General features: G+C 39.4%; 1 protein-coding gene across 1 annotated transcript in view; it reads left to right on the top strand.

Moving 5' to 3' along the window:
* Positions 1 to 21,550, top strand: part of LOC121381164 — a 96,930-nt gene that overhangs the window by 32,187 nt on the left and 43,193 nt on the right. Inside the window, exon 2 of the mRNA XM_041510338.1 lies at positions 10,091 to 10,248. Coding sequence (XP_041366272.1) covers positions 10,091 to 10,248 — 158 coding nt within the window. The remainder of the gene's footprint in view (positions 1 to 10,090; positions 10,249 to 21,550) is intronic.

The following is a 21,550-nucleotide window of genomic DNA, read 5'->3' as shown; positions in this document are numbered from 1 at the left end:
ACGATGACAACCTAATTTAGTTTGTTTTGTATAACGACCACTAAAGCAATCGTGGACTATTGGGTATCAACCATTTGATTATTGTGATAGCAGCAAGATATCTTTTATATGCTCTTTCATACAGACAGGACATAATATACCACTGCTTTTCATATACCATGTATGGACCACTGGTTAGGATGGGCAAACGCGAATGGGTCCACCCAGATTTTTCTATCCTACTACCCTGGCACGTAAGACAAATTCTGGCTCTGAAACACCATTCGTTATTTAAGATAACACACACATATAACGCACATATGCGTGGTAACGATTTAAAGACTTTTGATTGGCTGCTCCATGGTGGGACTCGGTCGCGACAGCTGTACCATGCAATGAAAGAAAACTATGATCAAAACTAATTGCACTGTGATGTATAAGTTAAACGCAAGCGCAATGGCTGCAAATATGTTTTAGTTGAAAGAGATGTTTAACTTTATGTTAAACAACAGGAGAGTGAAAAATCGTACTTCGAAATGTGGAGGAGTGTAAACTCGCCTTCTTGAGGAACCAGTCAGAGGGAGAGTGCGATTTGTTTGCATCAGAAGTGCGGTGTTCGCGCCTCACAAGTTGGATTACTAACGTCAGGTGTACTCAGTGGTTTGATCAGGAATCCCTGGCTGCACACAGAGAGGACCACTTGAGATCTACGCCCCTTCCCAGGCTCACTTCGTAATGGCTTTCAGCCTCCTTTTTCTGGCCAGTCTAGCTGCCATTGTTCAATTATGGGTGGAAATTGTATGCAAAACATGCACGAGTAAAACTACAACGCCTCGCGATTATCTTGTCCGTCACTTTCTGCTTTCTTCTTTGTTAATGAAATTATTTGATTGTTAAGTTGAAACTATAATCTTTACGTTTTAAAACCAAAAGTTAATCAATACTTTTGGCGGGAAAGCGCCATCATGTCACTTTGAGCTTTGTAGCTGTAGTGGTGTTTGTGTTTTACATTCGAAAGCGCTCCAGTGCCATGTGCTTGTGAGATTGTCGCTTTAACAATGTTAGCGTTCTGTGGTGATTACAAAATCAATGATGTCACGTACATCCCTCCGTGAGTAAGACAAGACACACGGCCACAGAACAATCACTGGCGATGTCATTAGTATTATTATAATATGACCACAATATGACTGTATTCATTATCATAATGAGATTAAATGAAATAGTTGTTTTCAGTTATTAAACTGCGCTATCTGGATGATTTTTAAAAATATCGATATACAGTCCTGCAGACGAAACATCAACAAGATATTTCTGTTATGTTCCTGGAAATTGAGACAATTTTCGAACTATAAAACTCGTTTATTCGCTATGCATATGGATTAAAACTTGCTTCTTTATCTCTTACAGTCGCGCGCCATTTTTAGATCGTTTGGGTTTAATCGCTAGATTGAAACATATGTTACTGCTTTTGAAAACCAAATGGATCAGGTACAAATTCCACACGCAATTATAATCCTAGTGTTGGTAGTGCCTCGCACGTGTCAAGCACTACATGAGCATATACACTGATACTAGTTGGAATTAAACTACACACAGTTACTGGTTAGATGAAACATGTTCTGACAACAAACACTGTCAGCAAGTCTGGTAGTGTTAACTGTTATATTACAGATTACGAACTTTGACCCGGTGAGATGCTATTTATATACTGAACTTTGACCTGGTGAGACGCCATTTGGCAACCTATATCTTCAAATGACATGTTTTGTAATGAATTGTTACAGAACAGTAGAGAACACGTCCAGACTGGTAAGTACATCTAATATGACATAGATTAATAATAATAATATTAATAATAACGAAATCGAAGCTTTAATCATGTTCAAGAGTGCATGATTTGGCGGGCGCTTGCGGTCGATTCGGAATACTGTTCGTGATTTAACATTGAGCGTGTGTGGGCGTTCACGTTCCTGAACTGGCCCCTGGTATAACGAACTGGAAGATCTGTGAACTCCGAACTGATCGTGTATGAAATCTTCGTCTGCATGTTAATCAAAGTGGCAGCATGTGCATGTGTCAAGGCGGATCTAAGGCAAATACTTGGGGGGGGGGGGGGGGGGTCTGTCTGTGGTGCCAAATCGTAATGCGAACCTGGGGACTACATTGCGAGCTGTGGGAACATCCAGAGTTAAACCAATGTAGGCCTGTATAAGAATAACTTGTTATTGTCATCTGTGCTTTGGCTTGTTTCGTCAGCATAATGCATGTTGGTGTAGTTTGCAATACTATAAGTATCGTGTTTCCAACTTACAAATTCTTACTAGACATCAATATTTAGTTGATGTGGAAAAAATCTTATTTATTCTGTATAGAATTAGCATTCCAGCCGTAAAAATCTTTAGATATTTGTGAAATGAAAATAATGTCACCATCGCTGGTGTTCTTCAGTGGATGTTCTAAAATCATCGTGTGAAGGATGGAAGTGACCAACACAGTTTAAACTATTTATCTTACATGTATACTGATTATGAGACTGGGTCGAGGTCAAAACTGAGAGAGAGAGAGAGAGAGAGAGAGAGAGAGAGAGAGAGAGAGAGAGAGAGAGAGAGAGAGAGAGAGAGAGAGAGAGAGAGAGAGAGAGAGAGAGAGAGAAGAAGGATGGAAGCGACCAACAGTTTAAACTATTTATCTTACATGTATACTGATTATGAGACTGGGTCGAGGTCAAAATTGAGAGAGAGAGAGAGAGAGAGAGAGGGGGGGGGGGGGGGGAGAGAGAGAGAGAGGGGAGAGAGAGAGGGGGGAATGGGGAGGAATGGAGAAGGAAGAGAGAGAGAGAGAGAGAGAGAGAGAGAGAGAGAGAGAGAGAGAGAGAGAGAGAGAGAGAGATGTTTCTTTTAGCAATCATAAGCAAGCTGTCTTTTATGTGCACGTTTTTCACTGAGTAGCACATAAACGATCCCTGTGTGGTAGTGGCGGCAGTCGATCCTGAAGACTATCGGCTCCCGAGCGAGCGTTCCACCACAGCGACCTGTACAGATTATAATGAAAGTAAATTTTGTTTTGTTTAATGACACCACTAAAGCACACTGATTATTTATCATTGGCTAATAATTAAATTTTCTTTGCGTCTATACACTTTACGGCAATCTGATTGGTCCAGAGGTGCTTTTTTTCTCGTTCATATCTCGATGAACCCCAAACTATTAAGCCACGCCTACTACCTCCCCTCTCCTCCTTTACACGAACAATACTACAGGCATATTTAAAGCTAAACAAAATAAATTCACTTATGTATCGTTAAAGTATGCATATAAATTTAATTATAAGATTTGACCGCAATTATTGTTTGGTTCATGCAAGTATGAACCGAAAAAGGATGTGCACACTTTCGTATGACCCGCTACGTGGGAACATACAGTGTGCAAATCGTTTTTTCGGTTCATACTTGCATGAACCAAATAATAATTGCGGTCAATTCTTAAATGAATTTCAAACATTTGGTAATTTTGGCATGTAGTCTTAGAGACGAAACCCGCTACATGTTCCATTAGTAGTAAAGGATCTTTTATTTGCATTATCTCACAGGTAGGGTAGCACATACCACGACCTATGATATACCAGTCGTGGTGCACTGACTGGAACGAGAAGTAGCCCATTGGGCCGGCCCACCGACGGAAATCGATAGATTATAATGCATTCGTCTCCTTCACTATAAATAGCTAAAATCAGTCGACAGATACATACTAATGTATTATACATTCTTTTAGCAAATATGCACAAAGTATTTAGAATATACTACGCCACCCCAACCTCCACCCCACCCTCAACACTTTCTCTATCACTATCATGCCTTCAGTAATCCTAACTAAATTGAAATTAAAACAAAAAACCTCACGACTAAGTACCTTAGTTACTGATTTTATTTTCGATTGCACCGATGTTATGGAAGATCATGACGCTATTGCACCAATAAGCTTACGAGATTTACGTAGATTTATTGTTGAGCTAGCATGGCGATCTGACATTAATTGGTGGGAGATGGAATGGGGCTGTATTAAGACGCGGCGTCGCACAATAGGTTATCTCTGTACACTGTGTCATTCACACCTACCCGCACCTCGCCACACTGACAGAAACACCGTCAGTGAGCTCTTGGTAAACTTGTAAAAACAATCGCCAATCTTCCAGCGCCTGAGATAATTAACTTTAGACCTTTTTGTTGGCCTCTGTCATCCGAAGGGTGATGCATCATTCGTCAACACTTAGCACGACGGAGACCTCGACAAACACGTACAGTGCTGCATTCAGTGACATCCTCTCGCTAAGTGGAGTGGAACGTAGGTCAGTGGTAGACCGCTCACCTGGCTGTGGCGGGTCGCGGATCGATCGCTGTTGGTGAACTCGCTGAGGTTTTTATAACTTCGTCCCAACCACTGCCTCGTGACTGGTATATCAATACCATGGTATGTACTGCCTTGGGAACGTCCCTCTGTTCGGTAGACTTAGCTCATATACTGCACGGGTTTCTTCTCTCTACACGTATATATATTTCAAGTTAATCGTCTGTTAGCTGTAGTTTTAAATGTGCTGGGGTGTCATTAGACAAACATTCCTTTCACTTGTCTTTCGGAGGCAGTGCGACAGCTTTTTGTGATTGAGGACAATGCGTCTTGTGTATCATGATTTGGGGGGGGGGGGGGCGTTCAACTCTAGACCTGTATGTAGCCCGAGTGGTCCATCCAGTGGGTTTATCCTACAACCACCGAATACTTGATCCCCCCCCATCTCCCCTCCCCCCAAACAATAATAATAGTATCATATTTTGTTTTGCTAAATTGGTATATCAAACCACCCACAACTGTGTGAATTCGATCTTGTACATCTGAAGAAAGATCACACAGATGCAGTTATTTAACACTTGATGGAAATCCAAGACAGGTACCGTGATTACATTCCTGATTATACGGACAGGTCACGCAGTGACTTACGGGGTGGGAACTCTGACTTCTGCTACTGTTCTGTTTTTTTCCATCAGACATAATCATTTCCACGGTTGTCCGATTCGGCATCCATATTTATTGCAGTAATTTAGACAATCATAAAATCCCTGGAAAAAATTAAGGATTCATATGCTCCAAATATATTATTTTCACAGACTCACTTTCGAGTGTCCAGGCATCCCATGGTTAGGATGGTGATACGAAGGTGTGTCTTTTTATCAGTTGTCAATAAAGATGTTATTTATTGTTAGGTACCCAGCCATATTGGTATTAAGGGAAACGACAAGACAGATATTGTTGCTAAATCTTCTTTGAATTTGCCCCGTGCCAGTGCATGTTCCCTACAGTGATCTTAACTATCATATTAACCAATATATCTTTCTCCACTTGGCAAGATGATTGGACCTGTGCGCTTGCAAACGCTGTCCATGGTGTGAAACCAGTCCGGGGAGAGTGGCAGTCCTCCTACAGGCGGTACAGGAAGGATGATGTATTTTGGTGTCGTGCTCGCATCAGCTTTACACATTCAACACATTCATTTATTTTAAAGACAGACCAGCCTCTTCAGTGTGAACAATATCAATGTACTCTGACATTTTGGTGGAGTGTAAGCATCTAAAGCTGACGAGAAAAGATATATTTGGTGACCAAAATATAATAAAATCTTTTAAAGGTCTTTAAAAATTTTATTTTTTTAACCAAAGTTTTAAAATATACGTACTTTGATATTCATATTCTATTGTGTGTTTTACCCTGAGGTCTCTACAGTGTATTGTTTACTCTCAGGTCTCTACTCTGTATTGTTTACTCTCAGGTCTCTACTCTGTATTGTTTACTCTCAGGTCTCTACACTGTATTGTTTACTCTCAGGTCTCTACACTGTATTGTTTACCCTGAGGTATCTACTCTGTATTGTTTACTCTCAGGTCTCTACACTGTATTGTTTACTCTCAGGTCTCTACACTGTATTGTTTACTCTCAGGTCTCTACACTGTATTGTTTACCCTGAGGTCTCTACACTGTATTGTTTACCCTCAGGACTCTACACTGTATTGTTTACCCTCGGGTCTCTACACTGTATTGTTTACCCTCAGGTCTCTACACTGTATTGTTTACCCTTAGGTCTCTACACTGTATTGTTTACTCTCAGGTCTCTACACTGTATTGTTTACTCTCAGGTCTCTACACTGTATTGTTTACTCTCAGGACTCTACACTGTATTGTTTACCCTCAGGACTCTACACTGTATTGTTTACCCTCAGGTCTCTACACTGTATTGTTTACTCTCAGGTCTCTATACTGTATTGTTTACTCTCAGGTCTCTACACTGTATTGTTTACCCTCAGGACTCTACACTGTATTGTTTACCCTCAGGACTCTACACTGTATTGTTTACCCTACGGTCTCTACACTGTATTGTTTACCCTCAGGTCTCTACACTGTATTGTTTACCCTTAGGTCTCTACACTGTATTGTTTACCCTACGGTCTCTACACTGTATTGTTTACCTCATTATATACATTTAATTTTTAATTTAATCTTATCCATACACTTACCTTTGTTTTACACCCAATACAGGGTGTGGGGTTTTTCTCTGGCGTGTCGTTAAACATTAATTAATTCATTCATTCATTCATTCATTCTTTTTTTCATTCATATATATACACACACGTGTGTATGTATGTATGTATGTATGTATGTATGTATGTATGTACGTATGAGCACTTACGTCAGTAACAAATGATACATTTTAATAAGTTTAAACATTTTATTTAAACACAATTATTGTCTATATGTTTTCACCAGCACACTATCCACTATGTATTCATAAAGAGATGAAAATGTGGGGTAGTAAAATAAATTATAATATAATAATTCTGGCATATAGACATAAAAATAGACACATTTAAAGAAAATTATAGATATTAATTGATATAAAATGAGTATTTTATTTAAGAAATTATGCCAAAATTGCATGTTCTTTGCAAGGGGTATGTTAGATAAGTTGGGATTTTTATTTTGAAATCTGTTATTCTTTAACTTTTTCTGTGGAAATGTATTCATGAGATATTCAGCAATCATACTGGGCTGTTAAAACTATTTTTGATAATTATATTTTAGGAATTTTGAACTACATATGTGTGTCCTTTACATGTATGTCTATATTGTTTCCAGGATAACTGATATGCAGTGAACTTGTTTTTGATGTATTTCCTTGGACAGGCATACCCCCCCACCCACCCACCCACCCCCATCCAGAACACTACCCGCGAAATACGTACATAATGGAGCGATCAAATTGCTATTGTCTGAACACAAGCCACATTGCGATATTATTACTGGCTGAAGGGAACCTGTGTTTGTCACGTTAGTGCAACTGGTCTAAGAGTGATGGTTTTTCTCAAATAATTATTTGTTTTGTAATCCATATTAGAATTCTGGCGATATTAAGCGAACAATGGGCAAACCGCGGTATTGTAGAATCGAATCCTTAGCAGTTTCAGTAGATTGCGTGGCCTTTCAAGGACTCGCATCAATTGCGAGGAAAATGGAGTGGATTTATTTAGTGGGCTTTTTTATCGTCTGGATTGAGAAAGCAATTTCTAAATGACAACTTCCAGTTAAAATGCCCCAGGCGAAAATAATTCGATAACTTACATTACATCACTTGTTGGTATGCGCCTCAGATCCCCCTCCCCTCCCCCCCCCCCCACACACACATACACATATACACACACACGCACATATACACACACCGTCTTTGATGATTTCAAGGAACAGTTTGTTGAGAAATTTTCTAAAAACAAGACCTGAAATCGTGAATGGTAACTACATGCATTTGAGCTCGATTAACTCATTCACATCCATGTGACATTCACAAGTTGAATACTAGTATCTCATATCAACAAGCCTAAACTAATACAGTTATTACATTAAGCTTCATTATGCTGAACAGTTAAATATATACATGTGTATATAATTTCTCTAATTTCTCTAATGATCTAGGGGGGATTTAGCTCAGTTGGTTGATACACATACATGCATGAAAGCAGTGGCGTGCACACACACAGCTAAAACACACACAGACGGACATGCGTACGTACATGTGTGTATATAAACTTAAAACGTGTATTCAAACTTCAATACGCTGAGATCGATACCACGTTGAACATTGTCTCTGAGGTGCAGTGCGTATTCAGGAGGGCGAGTAGTCCCGAACATTTTGACTGGTACCATCGTGTTCTATCACATTACATTAATTTACCGATAGGTGTAAAATCCAGTCTAGCTTAAGACCGCGAGCGCTCCCCCCCCCCCCCCCCCCCCCTGCCCCTGGATCGACGTGTATGTAGAAGCGTTATTAAGCAGGGTCTCGGCCCGAAATTACGCGTAAATTGGCTTGTGGGTCATTAATTACCTATCTGCAAATGACAAATGGTTCTAAACCCTTCCAATTTTGCGTCTTGTAATTGAGTCAATAGCCAATCAAGTTGCCCGTTACAGTGAACTTCGTATATTACGAACTGCACTGAACCTGCCGAAGTACAGTAGTCTATCGCCGTTTCACGTCTTTGTGTTCTACTTATTACCACCACGAGTGTCGTGCGTGACATGTTTAACACACAACTGCCTATCATTAAACAAAGCATATTCGTTATATCAAACTTCGTTACAAACGTAATATAGTTACGCCGCCGTCATATCGGCAAAGCGGTTTAGCAACTACAAGACTTATAGGAAGTTTTCAGCATGCCGACCACCACATGCCCTGGCCTCATACACTGGGCATGGAGTACTGGTTGGATTGGGAAATCAAACAGACAATATAAAAGATTGGGATCGTGGAGTGGGACCCTTGACCTCTCGTAACCGGGCGGGCTGTCCACATAACTGAGTTAGACCGGTGGTCCGTCCATGTCTGTTCTGTGATATTTGGTTTCGAACTTTCATTGAAATAATCGTTTAGCGGTCCGCTTAGAAGTCATAGTTGTGTGTGATATATACTGAATAATAGCTGATACGCGAGTATTTTAACATAGATTTTCGTGATAAAATTATTTCTGTAAAATAAAATGTTCAGATATGCTTCAGATTATTTTATTAGACCAAAAAAAAGTAATGAGATAATTTTACATTAAAGTAAAATAATTTTCGCGTTTCATTGTTGGTCAGTATATTAAGCGCAAACCATGTACTTCAGCAGGTGCACAGCAATCGGAAATGACGTCATCTGACTTAAAGACACTGACACCTTATAATGGCTACTTCTTACCTTTGTTTCTAATGATACTTAAAGTTTAAAGTTTGTTTTGTTTAACAACACCACTAGAGCACGTTGATTTATTAATCATTGGCTATTGGATGTCAAACATTTGTTAATTTGGACATATATCCTTAGAGAGCAAACCCGCTACATTTGTTCCATTAGTAGCAAGGAATCTTTTATATGTATCATCCCACAGACAGGGTAGCACATACCACAGCATTTAATATACCAGTCGTGGTGCACTGACTGGAACGAGAAATAGCCCAGTGGGCCCACTGATTGTGATCGATCCTAGACCGACCGCACATTAAGCGGACGTTTTACCCCTGTTGAAATCAGATTAAATGTTCTAAATTTTCATTGATTCGTTCGTTCGTTTACTCGTCCGTTCGTTCGTTCGTCCGTCTGTCTCTCAGTCCATTCGTTCGTTCGTCCTTAAAAATGTAACATCAATGGCGTAGCAAGCATGAGGCAGAGGAGCCGCTTGCCTCGTTTGGGATTTACCCAGGTTTATTTTATGTTTCCCATGACACTGATATTTATTTTACATGTCTGGGTTGCCTCGGCGTGTTTTCCGTCCAGGCTACGCCCCAGAACATGACCACTATTCTTTCATTAGGTTTCTTTTTCAGCAGAGACGTGTTTAAGTAATAATAATAGTTTGGCGCCCCAAAACAACAACACCAACAACAAAAATATATATAAATTTGTTTACAAGATTTTGTCGCCCCCTAAACGTTAGCGCCCTAGGCCTGGGCCTCGTCGGCCTGTGCACTAATACGGCTCTGTCAGTTTAAGACACTAGGCAATAAAAACTTATCGTTTTTCTCTTTTTCAGTTTGTTAGCCGAAAATAAAGTATTTCACCGGAAGCGAGGCTGTGACGGATTTCCGTGTATGTATTCTCACCTGGGCGCCAAGGCGGGGCGGAAGGCGATGATGAGGACTTTAATGACGATAATAGACGACTGTGCGCATGACGTCATGTGTTCGCCAGGTAAGACTTGAGGGGCGGCACAGGTGGGGGGACTGAGAGGGTTAGGATCGTCACATATTGGGTAGGTTTGAGAGGGTTAGGATCGTCACACGTGGGGTAGGTATGAGAGGGTTAGGATCGTTACAGGTGGGGGAGAAGTCTTAAGAGAGTTAGGATCGACACAGGTGGGGGAGAAGTCTTAAGAGGGTTAAGGTCGTCACAGGTGGGGGAGACGTCTTAAGAGGGTTAAGGTCGTCACAGGTAGGGGAGAAGTCTTAAGAGAGTTAGGATCGTCACAGGTGGGGGAGAAGTCTTAAGAGAGTTAAGGTCGTCACAGGTGGGGGAGAAGTCTTAAGAGGGTTAGGATCGTCACAGGTGGGGAGAAGTCTTAAGAGAGTTAGGATCGTCACATGTGAGGGAGAAGTCTTAAGAGGGTTAGGATCGTCACAGATGGGGGAGAAGTCTTAAGAGAGTTAAGGTCGTCACATGTGGGGGAGAAGACTTAAGAGAGTTAGGATCGTCACAGGTGGGGGAGAAGTCTTAAGAGGGTTAGGATCGTCACAGGTGGGGGAGAAGTCTTAAGAGGGTTAAGGTCGTCACATGTGGGGGAGAAGTCTTAAGAGGGTTAGGATCGTCACAGGTGGGGGAGAAGTCTTAGGAGGGTTAAGGTCGTCACAGGTGGGGGAGAAGTCTTAAGAGGGTTAGGATCGTCACAGGTGGGAGAGAAGTCTTAAGAGGGTTAGGGTCGTCACAGGTGGGAGAGAAGTCTTAAGAGGGTTAAGGTCGTCACATGTGGGGGAGAAGTCTTAAGAGGGTTAGGATCGTCACAGGTGGGGGAGAAGTCTTAAGAGGGTTAAGGTCGTCACAGGTGGGGGAGAAGTCTTAAGAGGGTTAGGATCGTCACAGGTGGGGGAGAAGTCATAAGAGGGTTAGGATCGTCACAGGTGGGGGGGAGGGACTGAGAGGGTTAAGGTCGTCATAGGTGGGGGAGAAGTCTTAAGAGGGTTAGGGTCGTCACAGGTGGGGTGGAGGGGCTGAGAGGGTTAGGGCATGTCTGAGAGTGCCATCGGTTGGTAATTTTTAAGTGTTGGTCACTTTTAAGTGTTGATCACTTTTAAGTTGGTTCCATAAACTCTGAAACACGCCGCAGATCGTTCTAGACTAGCTGATTTCATGTGCCCACACATTTCAGTTTGTCTCATCCTGTGTAGATGCGTCACAGGTTAATGATTAGTTGTTAGTTGTTAGTGAGAGAGAAGTGGGCGTGGTGGGCTTACACCTACCCACTGAGTCGTTAGACATCGCTCTGGGTGGGAGCCGGTATTGACAGTATCTTCCAGCCTTATGTCAGATAACCACACCACCACTTGCCGGGCTTCGCACGTTAAGGAGATTAAAATAGCTACCATTAATTAATCGCCCGTGGGGGGGATACCCCTCCCACATTACCACGTGACCGTTAAAGCGAAGCTGGTTGTTGATTAATTTGAGGTTGCGTTAAATAGAGAATAATACATCAGTTGGATACCATTTATCTCACAAGTTATTTTAAAATGTATCTAACGAGCGAAAGCGAGTTGGATACGTTTTTAAACAACGAGTTGTAAGATAAATGACATCTAACGGCAACGAATGTTGTATTCTATTTCTTACATATCCTAAAAAATACAGTTTTAAAATAAATTTAAATGCCTTTTCCAAAGAAAACTTATTCACGGCCCTTGCGTTTATAATTAACTTGTAAATTTCAGGTTATCTTGTACGTCACGGAGTGATCGATTCCACCAGTTTTGGGGGTTTTTTTTTCATTGAATGGTATGGTATTTGTGACCTGGTCATCACCTAGGTGCAGCCAGTCGTATGTCTTTAAAATGTTAACACACGTTAGTGTTAACAAGTATGTGTTATGTATGTAAGAAATCATATTTATTGTTCTTTAGCGGAGTTGGGGACTAGTTAACAAACAATACGTTGAATAGAATTTTAATCACGCGTGGGTGGCGGCGTTTCAATCTATGATGTCTAACAACGCTGAGAACTGGTCAACACGCAATGTCTTCAGTAACGGGGGAGGGGGTTGTTGTTTGGGGGGGGTTTGGGGGGTTGTTTGGGGTTTGTTTGGGGTGGGGGGGTTGTTGTTGTTTGTTTTATTTTGTTTTGTTTTGTATATATATATTTTTTTTTTTTTTTTTTTTTTTTTTTGGGAGGGGGGGTTCCTTCATAAGTTAAGCTGTAGTTTTTGCAGTTTTCTTCACATGAAGATTGAGGTGTCTCTTGGGGGGATTAAACTGGGCATAGCGTTTAGCTGCGTTGGGATTCTGGTCAAAGCGAGGCGTCTTTAGTTTAGTTAGTTTTCGTCCCGTGGTGGTGATGGTGGTTCAATTAAGCTGTACTAGCTAGCTGTGATTTCGTGGGTGGCGTTTTATTAAAACTAGTTTATGATGTTTAGCAACGTTAGGATGTTAGTCAGCGGGCAATGTCTATAGTTATTTGTTTCTTCACATGGTGTCGAGTTAACATGTTTATTACTACATCGTAACTCAGGAGATCGGTCGATGTTTGTGTGTACGTTTTCCCTCGTGCACGAGTTGCATGGTGATATAGTTTCAATAAAGCCGTATCTTGCTGGCAATACTCTGATATAAATAACAGATTGTAAAAAAATTAGTTTTATTGCACATGGTCACAGCAATTCTATTGGTCCTTCTCACGCACTTTCTTTTGAAGTTCTGGCGGAAGGTGTTTACGGGCTGACGTCAGGTGTGTGATGAGGTCAGATTTTAGTGTTTCGCAATCACTACTCACAAGGAAATACTAGAACGTCTGGTGCGTACGATCCTAATTAACTCGAGTTGGATAATGGAATCTGTTGAGTTAAACTGTGGGAATGCGGCTTAATATTTTATTATCTGATCGCTGGGTGTTTTCTCTAATTAACCAAATGAATTAACCAGATTTTAACACCGCCACTAGAGCATGGCAAGAAATTCGATTTGAACGAAGTATAGTTCCTTTCAACAGCGATAATACAACAGATGGCGTAGGAGAATACACAATCACTCTACCTGTGTTACCTGTTAATTTATATAAATTTCCTCTCATCTGGCGTGATATTTTTAGTGTCAGTAACAATTTAACGATAATTCTAAACGTGTATTCATTTAAAGAAATAACCGTAAACTGTGGATCACCCGAGGATCGACACGGACTCCTCATTCAGTCATATGTCCCGGACCCTCACTCAGTCATATGTCCAGGACTCCTCATTCAGTCATATGTCCCGGACTCCTCATTCAGTCATATGTCCCGGACCGTCATTCAGACATATGTCCCGGACTCTCATTCAGACATATGTCCCGGACTCTCATTCAGTCATATGTCCCGGACTCGCATTCAGACATATGTCCCGGACCCTCATTCAGACATAAGTCCCGGACTCCTCATTCAGTCATACGTCCCGGATTCCTCATTCAGTCATATGTCCTGGACCCTCATTCAGACATATGTCCCGGACTCCTCATTCAGACATATGTCCCGGACTCCTCATTCTGTCATATGTCCCGGACCCTCATTCAGTCATATGTCTCGGACTTCTCATTCAGTCATATGTCCCGGACTCCTCGTTCAGTCATATGTCCCGGACTCCTCATTCAGTCATATGTCCCGGACTCCTCATTCAGTCATATGTCCCGGACCCTCTTTCAGTCATATCTCTCGGACTCCTCATTCAGTCATATGTCCCGGACTCCTCGTTCAGTCATATGTCCCGGACTCCTAATTCAGTCATATGTCCCGGACTCCTCGTTCAGTCATATGTCCCGGACTCCTATTTCAGTCATATGTCCCGGACTCCTCATTCAGTCATTCTTTTATTTTAACCTGATGTTCGTGGCTATATCCACTGGGTGTTCAAGCAACCTCGGCTGTCTAGGACAGTCAGTATAGTGTTCTTACATATATACGTTGAGCCGTTCAAACTCGCTCTGGGTGAAAGCCGGTACCGAGATACGAACCCAGCAACAACCGGTCGGTCTTAAGACCTATTTCTGAACCTCTGTCTCACCGAAGTCTGATATCCCAGCTCAACCCAGATGAAAACGTTAGTTAAAATGTGTTTGGTTACCGGAACCACTAGACCATCGGCTATTGGACGTTGAACACATTTGGTCATTCTGAGGAAACCTGCTACATGTTTCCTTTAGCAGCAAGGGACCGTTTGTATGTATTTTCTCGTAAATAGGACAGCGTGTACCTTTGATGTACCAACCTAGATTCATTGCAAATGTTACTAGAATCTCGGGGGAGTGGGGGGCTAGAGACTGAAAGGCAACTAAGTAATAACGTTTTAAAGAATTGCGAGCGGATCCAAATACATTCAACTTGGAAGTGGGGTGGGTAATGAGGCAATGCCTTTCAGGTATACCCTATTTATGCTGGGTATGTGTTACATTGAAGCTCATTTGTGACTGGTTGTACGTTTTATTCTGTCAGATGTGAAGTTTTTACGACTTCGTCAGAGAGTTTTGTCCAGTTCAGGCTAGTTTTAGCTTCAGCTGGTCTAATTTATGAAAAGCAGTTTGTTTGATTGGCTCATTTAGGTTTTTTTTGGTTGTGTGTTTATCATTAGTTGGAGGTCATTTAGGTTGGGCGGAGGACTAAAACCAGTGAAATTATAATACCTACACGAGACGGGGAGCGAAACGAGACAGGGATTACTGTTATGTCTTCTCCAATGAGTAAATGTCTGTGGACCGATTTCACTAACATCGCAGACGCCGGATTAATGAATGGCGTCACTTTTACCGGCACTTGTTCGCAGAAGCATGTTTTTTATTTGTCCATTTTCGACAGATGCCGATTTTCATTCGTCTACCATATTAGCCCTAATGTAAAAGATAAATTCACCACTATTAATGTGTGAATTGGAAAGAAAGTGTTGGTGTGTATTTTGTAGTACTAGCCTGTATAACCGATCCGATAAAAAAAATAGTGATCAAAGTTTTAGAATTTTAGTCATAATTCAAGTCGGTAAAACTTAAATGATTACGTTCGAAAAATTCAACATATTATGGAACCAATTTTGTACAAATAGTTAATTATTGATTTGTTAATTATTGATTTGTTAATTTGTGTGCAATAATATTACACGTTGTTACTAACTCACTCCGCCAGCATAATGTTTATTATTGGTATACGTTATTTAATTGTTGAATGTGCAGGATGTGGCAATATTAAATAACCGTAATGTTAATACATAACATTGTTATTTTGTTTTGACAGTTTTTATATTGATGTTGATCATCACTTTATTTTTGCATTTACCATAGTTTGACACCCAATAGCCGGTGTATGTTTCATGTTGGGGTGTCGTTAAACATCTATTCCATTCTATTCTATTGTTATTCTGTGGGGTGTCGTTAAACATCTATTCCATTCTATTCTATTGTTATTATGTGGGGTGTCGTTAAACATCTATTCCATTCTATTCTAGTATTGTTATGTGGGGTGTCGTTAAACATCTATTCCATTATATTCTATTGTTATTCTGTGGGGTGTCGTTAAACATCTATTCCATTCTATTCTAGTATTGTTATGTGGGGTGTCGTTAAACATCTATTCCATTATATTCTATTGTTATTCTGTGGGGTGTCGTTAAACATCTATTCCATTCTAGTCTATTGTTGTTTAGTCGGGTGTCGTTAAACATCTATTCCATTCTATTCTATTGTTATTCCGTGGGTGTCGTTAAACATCTATTCTACTCTATTGTTATTATATGTCTTTTCTATTGTTGTTATGTGGGGTGACGTTAAACATCTATTCTATTCTATTCTAATGTCATTGTGTGGTGTCTCGTTAAACATCTATTCTAGTCTATTGTTGTTTAGTGGGGTGCCGTTAAATATCTATTCCATTTTATTGTTTTTATGGGGATGTCGTTAAACATATATTCTATTCTATTGTTGTTATGTGGGGTGTCGTTAAACATCTATTCCATTCTATTCTATTGTTATTCTGTGGGGTGTCGTTAAACATCTATTCCATTCTATTCTATTGTTATTCTGTGGGGTGTCGTTAAACATCTATTCTACTGTATTGTTATTATATGTCTTTTCTATTGTTATGTGGGGTGACGTTAAACATCTATTCTATTCTAATGTCATTGCGTGGTGTCTTGTTAAACATCTATTCTAGTCTATTGTTGTTTAGTGGGGTGCCGTTAAATATCTATTCTATTTTATTGTTGTTATGAGGATGTCGTTAAACATATATTCTATTCTATTGTTGTTATGTGGGGTGTCGTTAAACATCTATTCTATTCTATTCTATTCTATTCTATTGTTGTTTTGTGGGGTGTCATTAAACATCTATTCTAATATTATTCTGTAGGGTGTCGTTAAACATCTATTCTATTCTACTCTATTCTATTATATTCTAATATTATTCTGTGGGGTGTCATTAAACATCTATTCTAATATTATTCTGTAGGGTGTCGTTAAACACATATTCTAGTCTATTGTTGTTATGTGGTGTGTCGTTAAACACCTATTCTAGTCTATTCTATTCTATTCTATTCTATTCTATTGTTGTTATGTGGTGTGTCGTTAAACACCTATTCTAGTCTATTGTTGTTATGTGGTGTGTCGTTAAACACCTATTCTAGTCTATTCTATTCTATTCTATTCTATTCTATTGTTGTTATGTGGTGTGTCGTTAAACACATATTCTAGTCTATTATTGTTATGTGGGGTGTCGTTAAACATTTATTCTATTCTATTCTATTGTTGTTATATGGTGTGTCGTTAAACACCTATTCTAGTCTATTGTTGTTATGTGGTGTGTCGTTAAACATCTATTCTATTCTGCTGTTATTATGTGGTGTGTCGTTAAACATCTATTCTATTCTATTGTTATTTTGTGGGTGTCGTTAAACATCTATCCTATTATATTGTTATTTTGTGGGGTGTCGTTAAACATCTATTCTATTCTATTGTTATTTTGTGGGGTGTCTTTAAACATCTGTTCTATTATATTCTAGTGTTGTTTTGTGGGCTGTCGTTAAACACCCATTCTAGTCTATTCTTGTTATGTGGTGTGTCGTTAAACATCTATTCTATTCTACTGTTATTATGTGGTGTGTCGTTAAACATCTATTCTATTCTATTCTATTGTTATTTTGTGGGTGTCGTTAAACATCTATTCTATTCTACTGTTATTTTGTGGGGTGTCGTTAAACATCTATTCTATTCTATTGTTACTTTGTGAGGTGTCTTTAAACATTTATTCTATTATATTTTAGTGTTGTTATGTGGGGTGTCGTTAAACACATATTCTAGTATATTGCTATTATGTGGGGTGTCGTTAAACATCTATTCTATTCTACTGTTATTATGTGGGGTGTCGTTAAACATCTATTCTAGTCTATTGTTGTTATGTGGGGTGTCTTTAAACATCTATTCTAGTCTATTGTTATTGTGTGGGGTGTCGTTAACCATCGATTCTATTCTATTGTTACTTTGTGGGGTGTCTTTAAACATCTATTCTATTATATTCTAGTGCTGTTATGTGCGGTGTCGTTAAACACCTATTCTAGTCTGTTGTTGTTATGTGGTGTGTCGTTAAACATCTATTCTGTTTTACTGTTATTAGGTGGGGTGTCGTTAAACATCTATCCTAGTCTATTGTTGTTATGTGGGGTGTCGTTAAATATCTATTCTATTCTATTCTAATGTTATTATGTGGGGTGTCGTTAAATATCTATTCTATTCTATTGTTGTTATGTGGGGTGTCGTTAAACACCTATTCTAGTCTATTGTTGTTATGTGGGGTGTCGTTAAACATCTATTCTATTCTATTCTAATGTTATTATGTGGTGTGTCGTTAAACATCTATTCTATTCTATTGTTGTTATGTGGGGTGTCGTTAAATATCTATTCTATTCTTCTATTCTGTTGTTATGTGGTGTGTCGTTAAACATCTATTCTATTCTATTCTAATGTTATGTGGGGTGTCGTTAAATATCTATTCTATTCTATTCTAATGTTATTATGTTGTGTGTCGTTAAACATCTATTCTATTCTTCTATTCTATTGTTATGTGGTGTGTCGTTAAACATCTATTCTATTCTATTGTTGTTATGTGGGGTGTCTTTAAACATATATTCTATTCTATTCTATTGTTGTTTTGTGGGGTGTCGTTAAACATATATTCTATTCTATTGTTATTATGTGGGGTGTCGTTAAACATCTATTCTATTCTATTGTTATGTGGGGTGTCTTTAAACATCTATTCTATTCTATTGTTATTATGTGGGGTGTCGTTAAACATCTATTCTATTCTATTGTTATTGTGTGGGGTGTCGTTAAACATCTATTATATTATATTCTATTGTTGTATTGTGGGGTGTCGTTAAACATCTATTCTATTCTATTCTATAGTTGTTTTGTGGGGTGTCGTTAAACACATATTCTATTCTGCTGTTGTTATGTGGGGTGTCGTTAAATATCTGTTCTATTTTATTGTTTTTATGGGGACGTCGTTAAACATCTATTCTAGTCTATTGTTGTTATGTGGGGTTTTGTTAAACATCTATTCTAGTCTATTGTTATTTTGTGGGGTGTCGTTAAACATCTATTCTATTCTACTGTTATTTTGTGGGGTGTTTGGTTAAACATCTATTCTAGTCTATTGTTGTTATGTGGGGTTTGGTTAAACATCTATTCTATTCTATTATTGTTATGTGGGATTTCGTTAAACATCTATTCTATTGTATTGTTGTTATGTGGGGTGTCGTTAAACATCTATTCTAGTCTATTGTTGTTATGTGGGGTGTCGTTAAACATCTATTCTAGTCTATTGTTGTTATGTGGGGTGTTGTTAAACATCTATTCTAGTCTATTGTTGTTATGTATTATGTATCACATTTCATTTTCGTCCTCATACAGTTGATTTATTTACCACTACAGAGCTTACTAAAAGTAGACCGGCAAAAAGGTTGCACCGTAAACGATTGATCGTCTTCGGCGTAGTGTGAAAAAGATCCTGTCTGAGTCTCGCTCACCGTTTCCACGTGATTTAAGAATTACCTATATAAGTCTCGCTCACCGTTTCCAAGTGATTTAAGAATTACCTATATAAGTCCCTAACATTTTCTATAAGTGCAGCGAAGTTATTGCTTGGATTAAGTTGGTAAATTTTACTCATTTAATTGTCTTTCGCAGTCAAAAGAAGATCTGTCTCGACATTTTCCCTGAAAGTATTGTTGATCACTGTGTGTCTGAGTCTATGTGTCTCGGCGGGATTTAGCTCAGTCGGTTGAGTGCTCGCTCGAGGTGCTTTCATCGCAGGATCGAACCATCTCGGTGGATCGATTCAACTGATTGGGTTTTTTCTCGTCCCAAGAGTGGTATGTGCTTTCCTGTCTGTGAGAAAGTGCATATAAAATATCCCTTGCTGCTAATGGAAAACAATGTGACGGGTGATGTATCAGAATTACCAAATGTTTGACATCCAATAGCCGATAATTAATTAATGTGCTCTAGTGTTGTCGTTAAACAAATCAAACTTTAACTGTGCCGCTGTGTTTGTTTATATATCTGTGTATGTTTTGCTATGAGTGTGCACGTGTGTGTGTGTGTGTGTGTATGTTTCGCTATGTGTGTGTGCACGTGTGTGTGTGTATGTGTGCGTGTGTGTGTGTGTGTGTGTGTGTTTGTTTATATATCTGTGTATATGTGTATGTTTCGCTATGTGTGTGTGCACGTAATTGGTAGTCTGAACCTAGCATTAGACACACAAATAGCCGTAGTTCAAAATGTAGCGAGGTGTCGTTAAACAAAATCCGTTTGCTTTCTCTTAGTAGGGGGGCTTAGCTGAAAAATCGTTCACTTTATTGCAAATCTTTGAGCTTTTGATCATAGCTGGATATGACCTAGACATTTCATAATCTGCCGGTAGACAAGTTCAATAATGCCCCTGGCGGCCATTTTGGGGAAATCCAAGATGGCCGCCACCCGGAAGACTGAATTCCTTAACTGTTAAACTAAACGTCATAGATTAATGAGTAATACATCCACTTTGGGGTTCTCAAGGACGAGGAACTCGATTATGCAATTATTTTTACGATTCAAGGTTAATGTCAAGGTCAAATCACCAATAGCATCAAGTTTTTGCTTAATCAGCAATATTGTCCACAAAACATCGTAAAAATGTAGTTTTATTGAATTTGTTAAAATTGTTTATGAATTACTGAAGTCAGAGTGGCAATATAAATATAAAAAAAATAAAACAGTCAAATTTATACTTTTAATTTTTTTCCAAAACTCGAAAAACAGGTCGGAGGATCTGTCAAAAAAGAAAACAAAATGTTGCCTAATATACATTGCTTTAAAGTGGAAAACATTTATTTGAACAAAACTAAAATGCAATCTATGGAATGTATAACAAACTGGCAGATATAACAAGAAAAACAAAAATAAAATGCAATCTTTGCCATGTATAACAAAGTAGTACATATAGCAACAGGGAAAAAATCTATGCCATGTTTAGCAAACTGGTAGATATTACGAGAACAAAAATAAAATTCAATCTATGACATGTTTAACAAACTGGTCAACTTAGAACTCAGAACAGTCACTTGCAATTAATCATTAATCTTCATTGTCATTATTGACACAGCCTCCTTCACACTTGCACAGAGACGTGCATCGCACGCCGGCTTTGCTGCACTTGCAGTGTCCACGGCATGCCTTCTGACAACCACAATGGAGAAGAAGAGCACACGCTTTACTGGCATCAGGTAATGCTGTCCAGAACGGCACCCACTGCTTTGATTTCTCGTCGAGCTCCCATCCCCACGTGCTGAAGTTAGGGATCTCCTGGTGACACTTTGCAGCCTGTCTCCAAATGAAACATGCCTGTAGAATTGACCTCTTCAAATGTTCAAACAACGCAGCCTGGGATGGAGGTATAGCTTCAAGGGAGCGTAGATTATAGTTGTTGTCTTGCTTGGTTCACTGTTGTGGCACTGCAACTCTTGCTGTACATGACTACGTGGAATCGCTCAAGCCGCTGCATATGGATGGAGTCCATTTGTGAACGAGTTCGGGTCGTCAGTAAGTTCCAGGAACGTCTGCGTCATCTCAGGCATGCTCTCCCATGCAGACCAAGCTGTCTTTTTTCCACACCCGAGGAGCTGAGACAAGGTGTCATATCCACCAAGGGCATGACATAGTGGAAGAGCTCGAGACTTGGATGATCCAGCCTTGCGTGTATGTCATGAACTGGTATATCTCGGTAGTTCCAAATCAAATCCAGAGTTTGG

This window comes from Gigantopelta aegis, chromosome 9 (assembly GCF_016097555.1).
Source record: "Gigantopelta aegis isolate Gae_Host chromosome 9, Gae_host_genome, whole genome shotgun sequence".
Taxonomy (NCBI): domain Eukaryota; kingdom Metazoa; phylum Mollusca; class Gastropoda; order Neomphalida; family Peltospiridae; genus Gigantopelta; species Gigantopelta aegis.
This window is presented reverse-complemented; position numbering and strand designations above follow the sequence as displayed.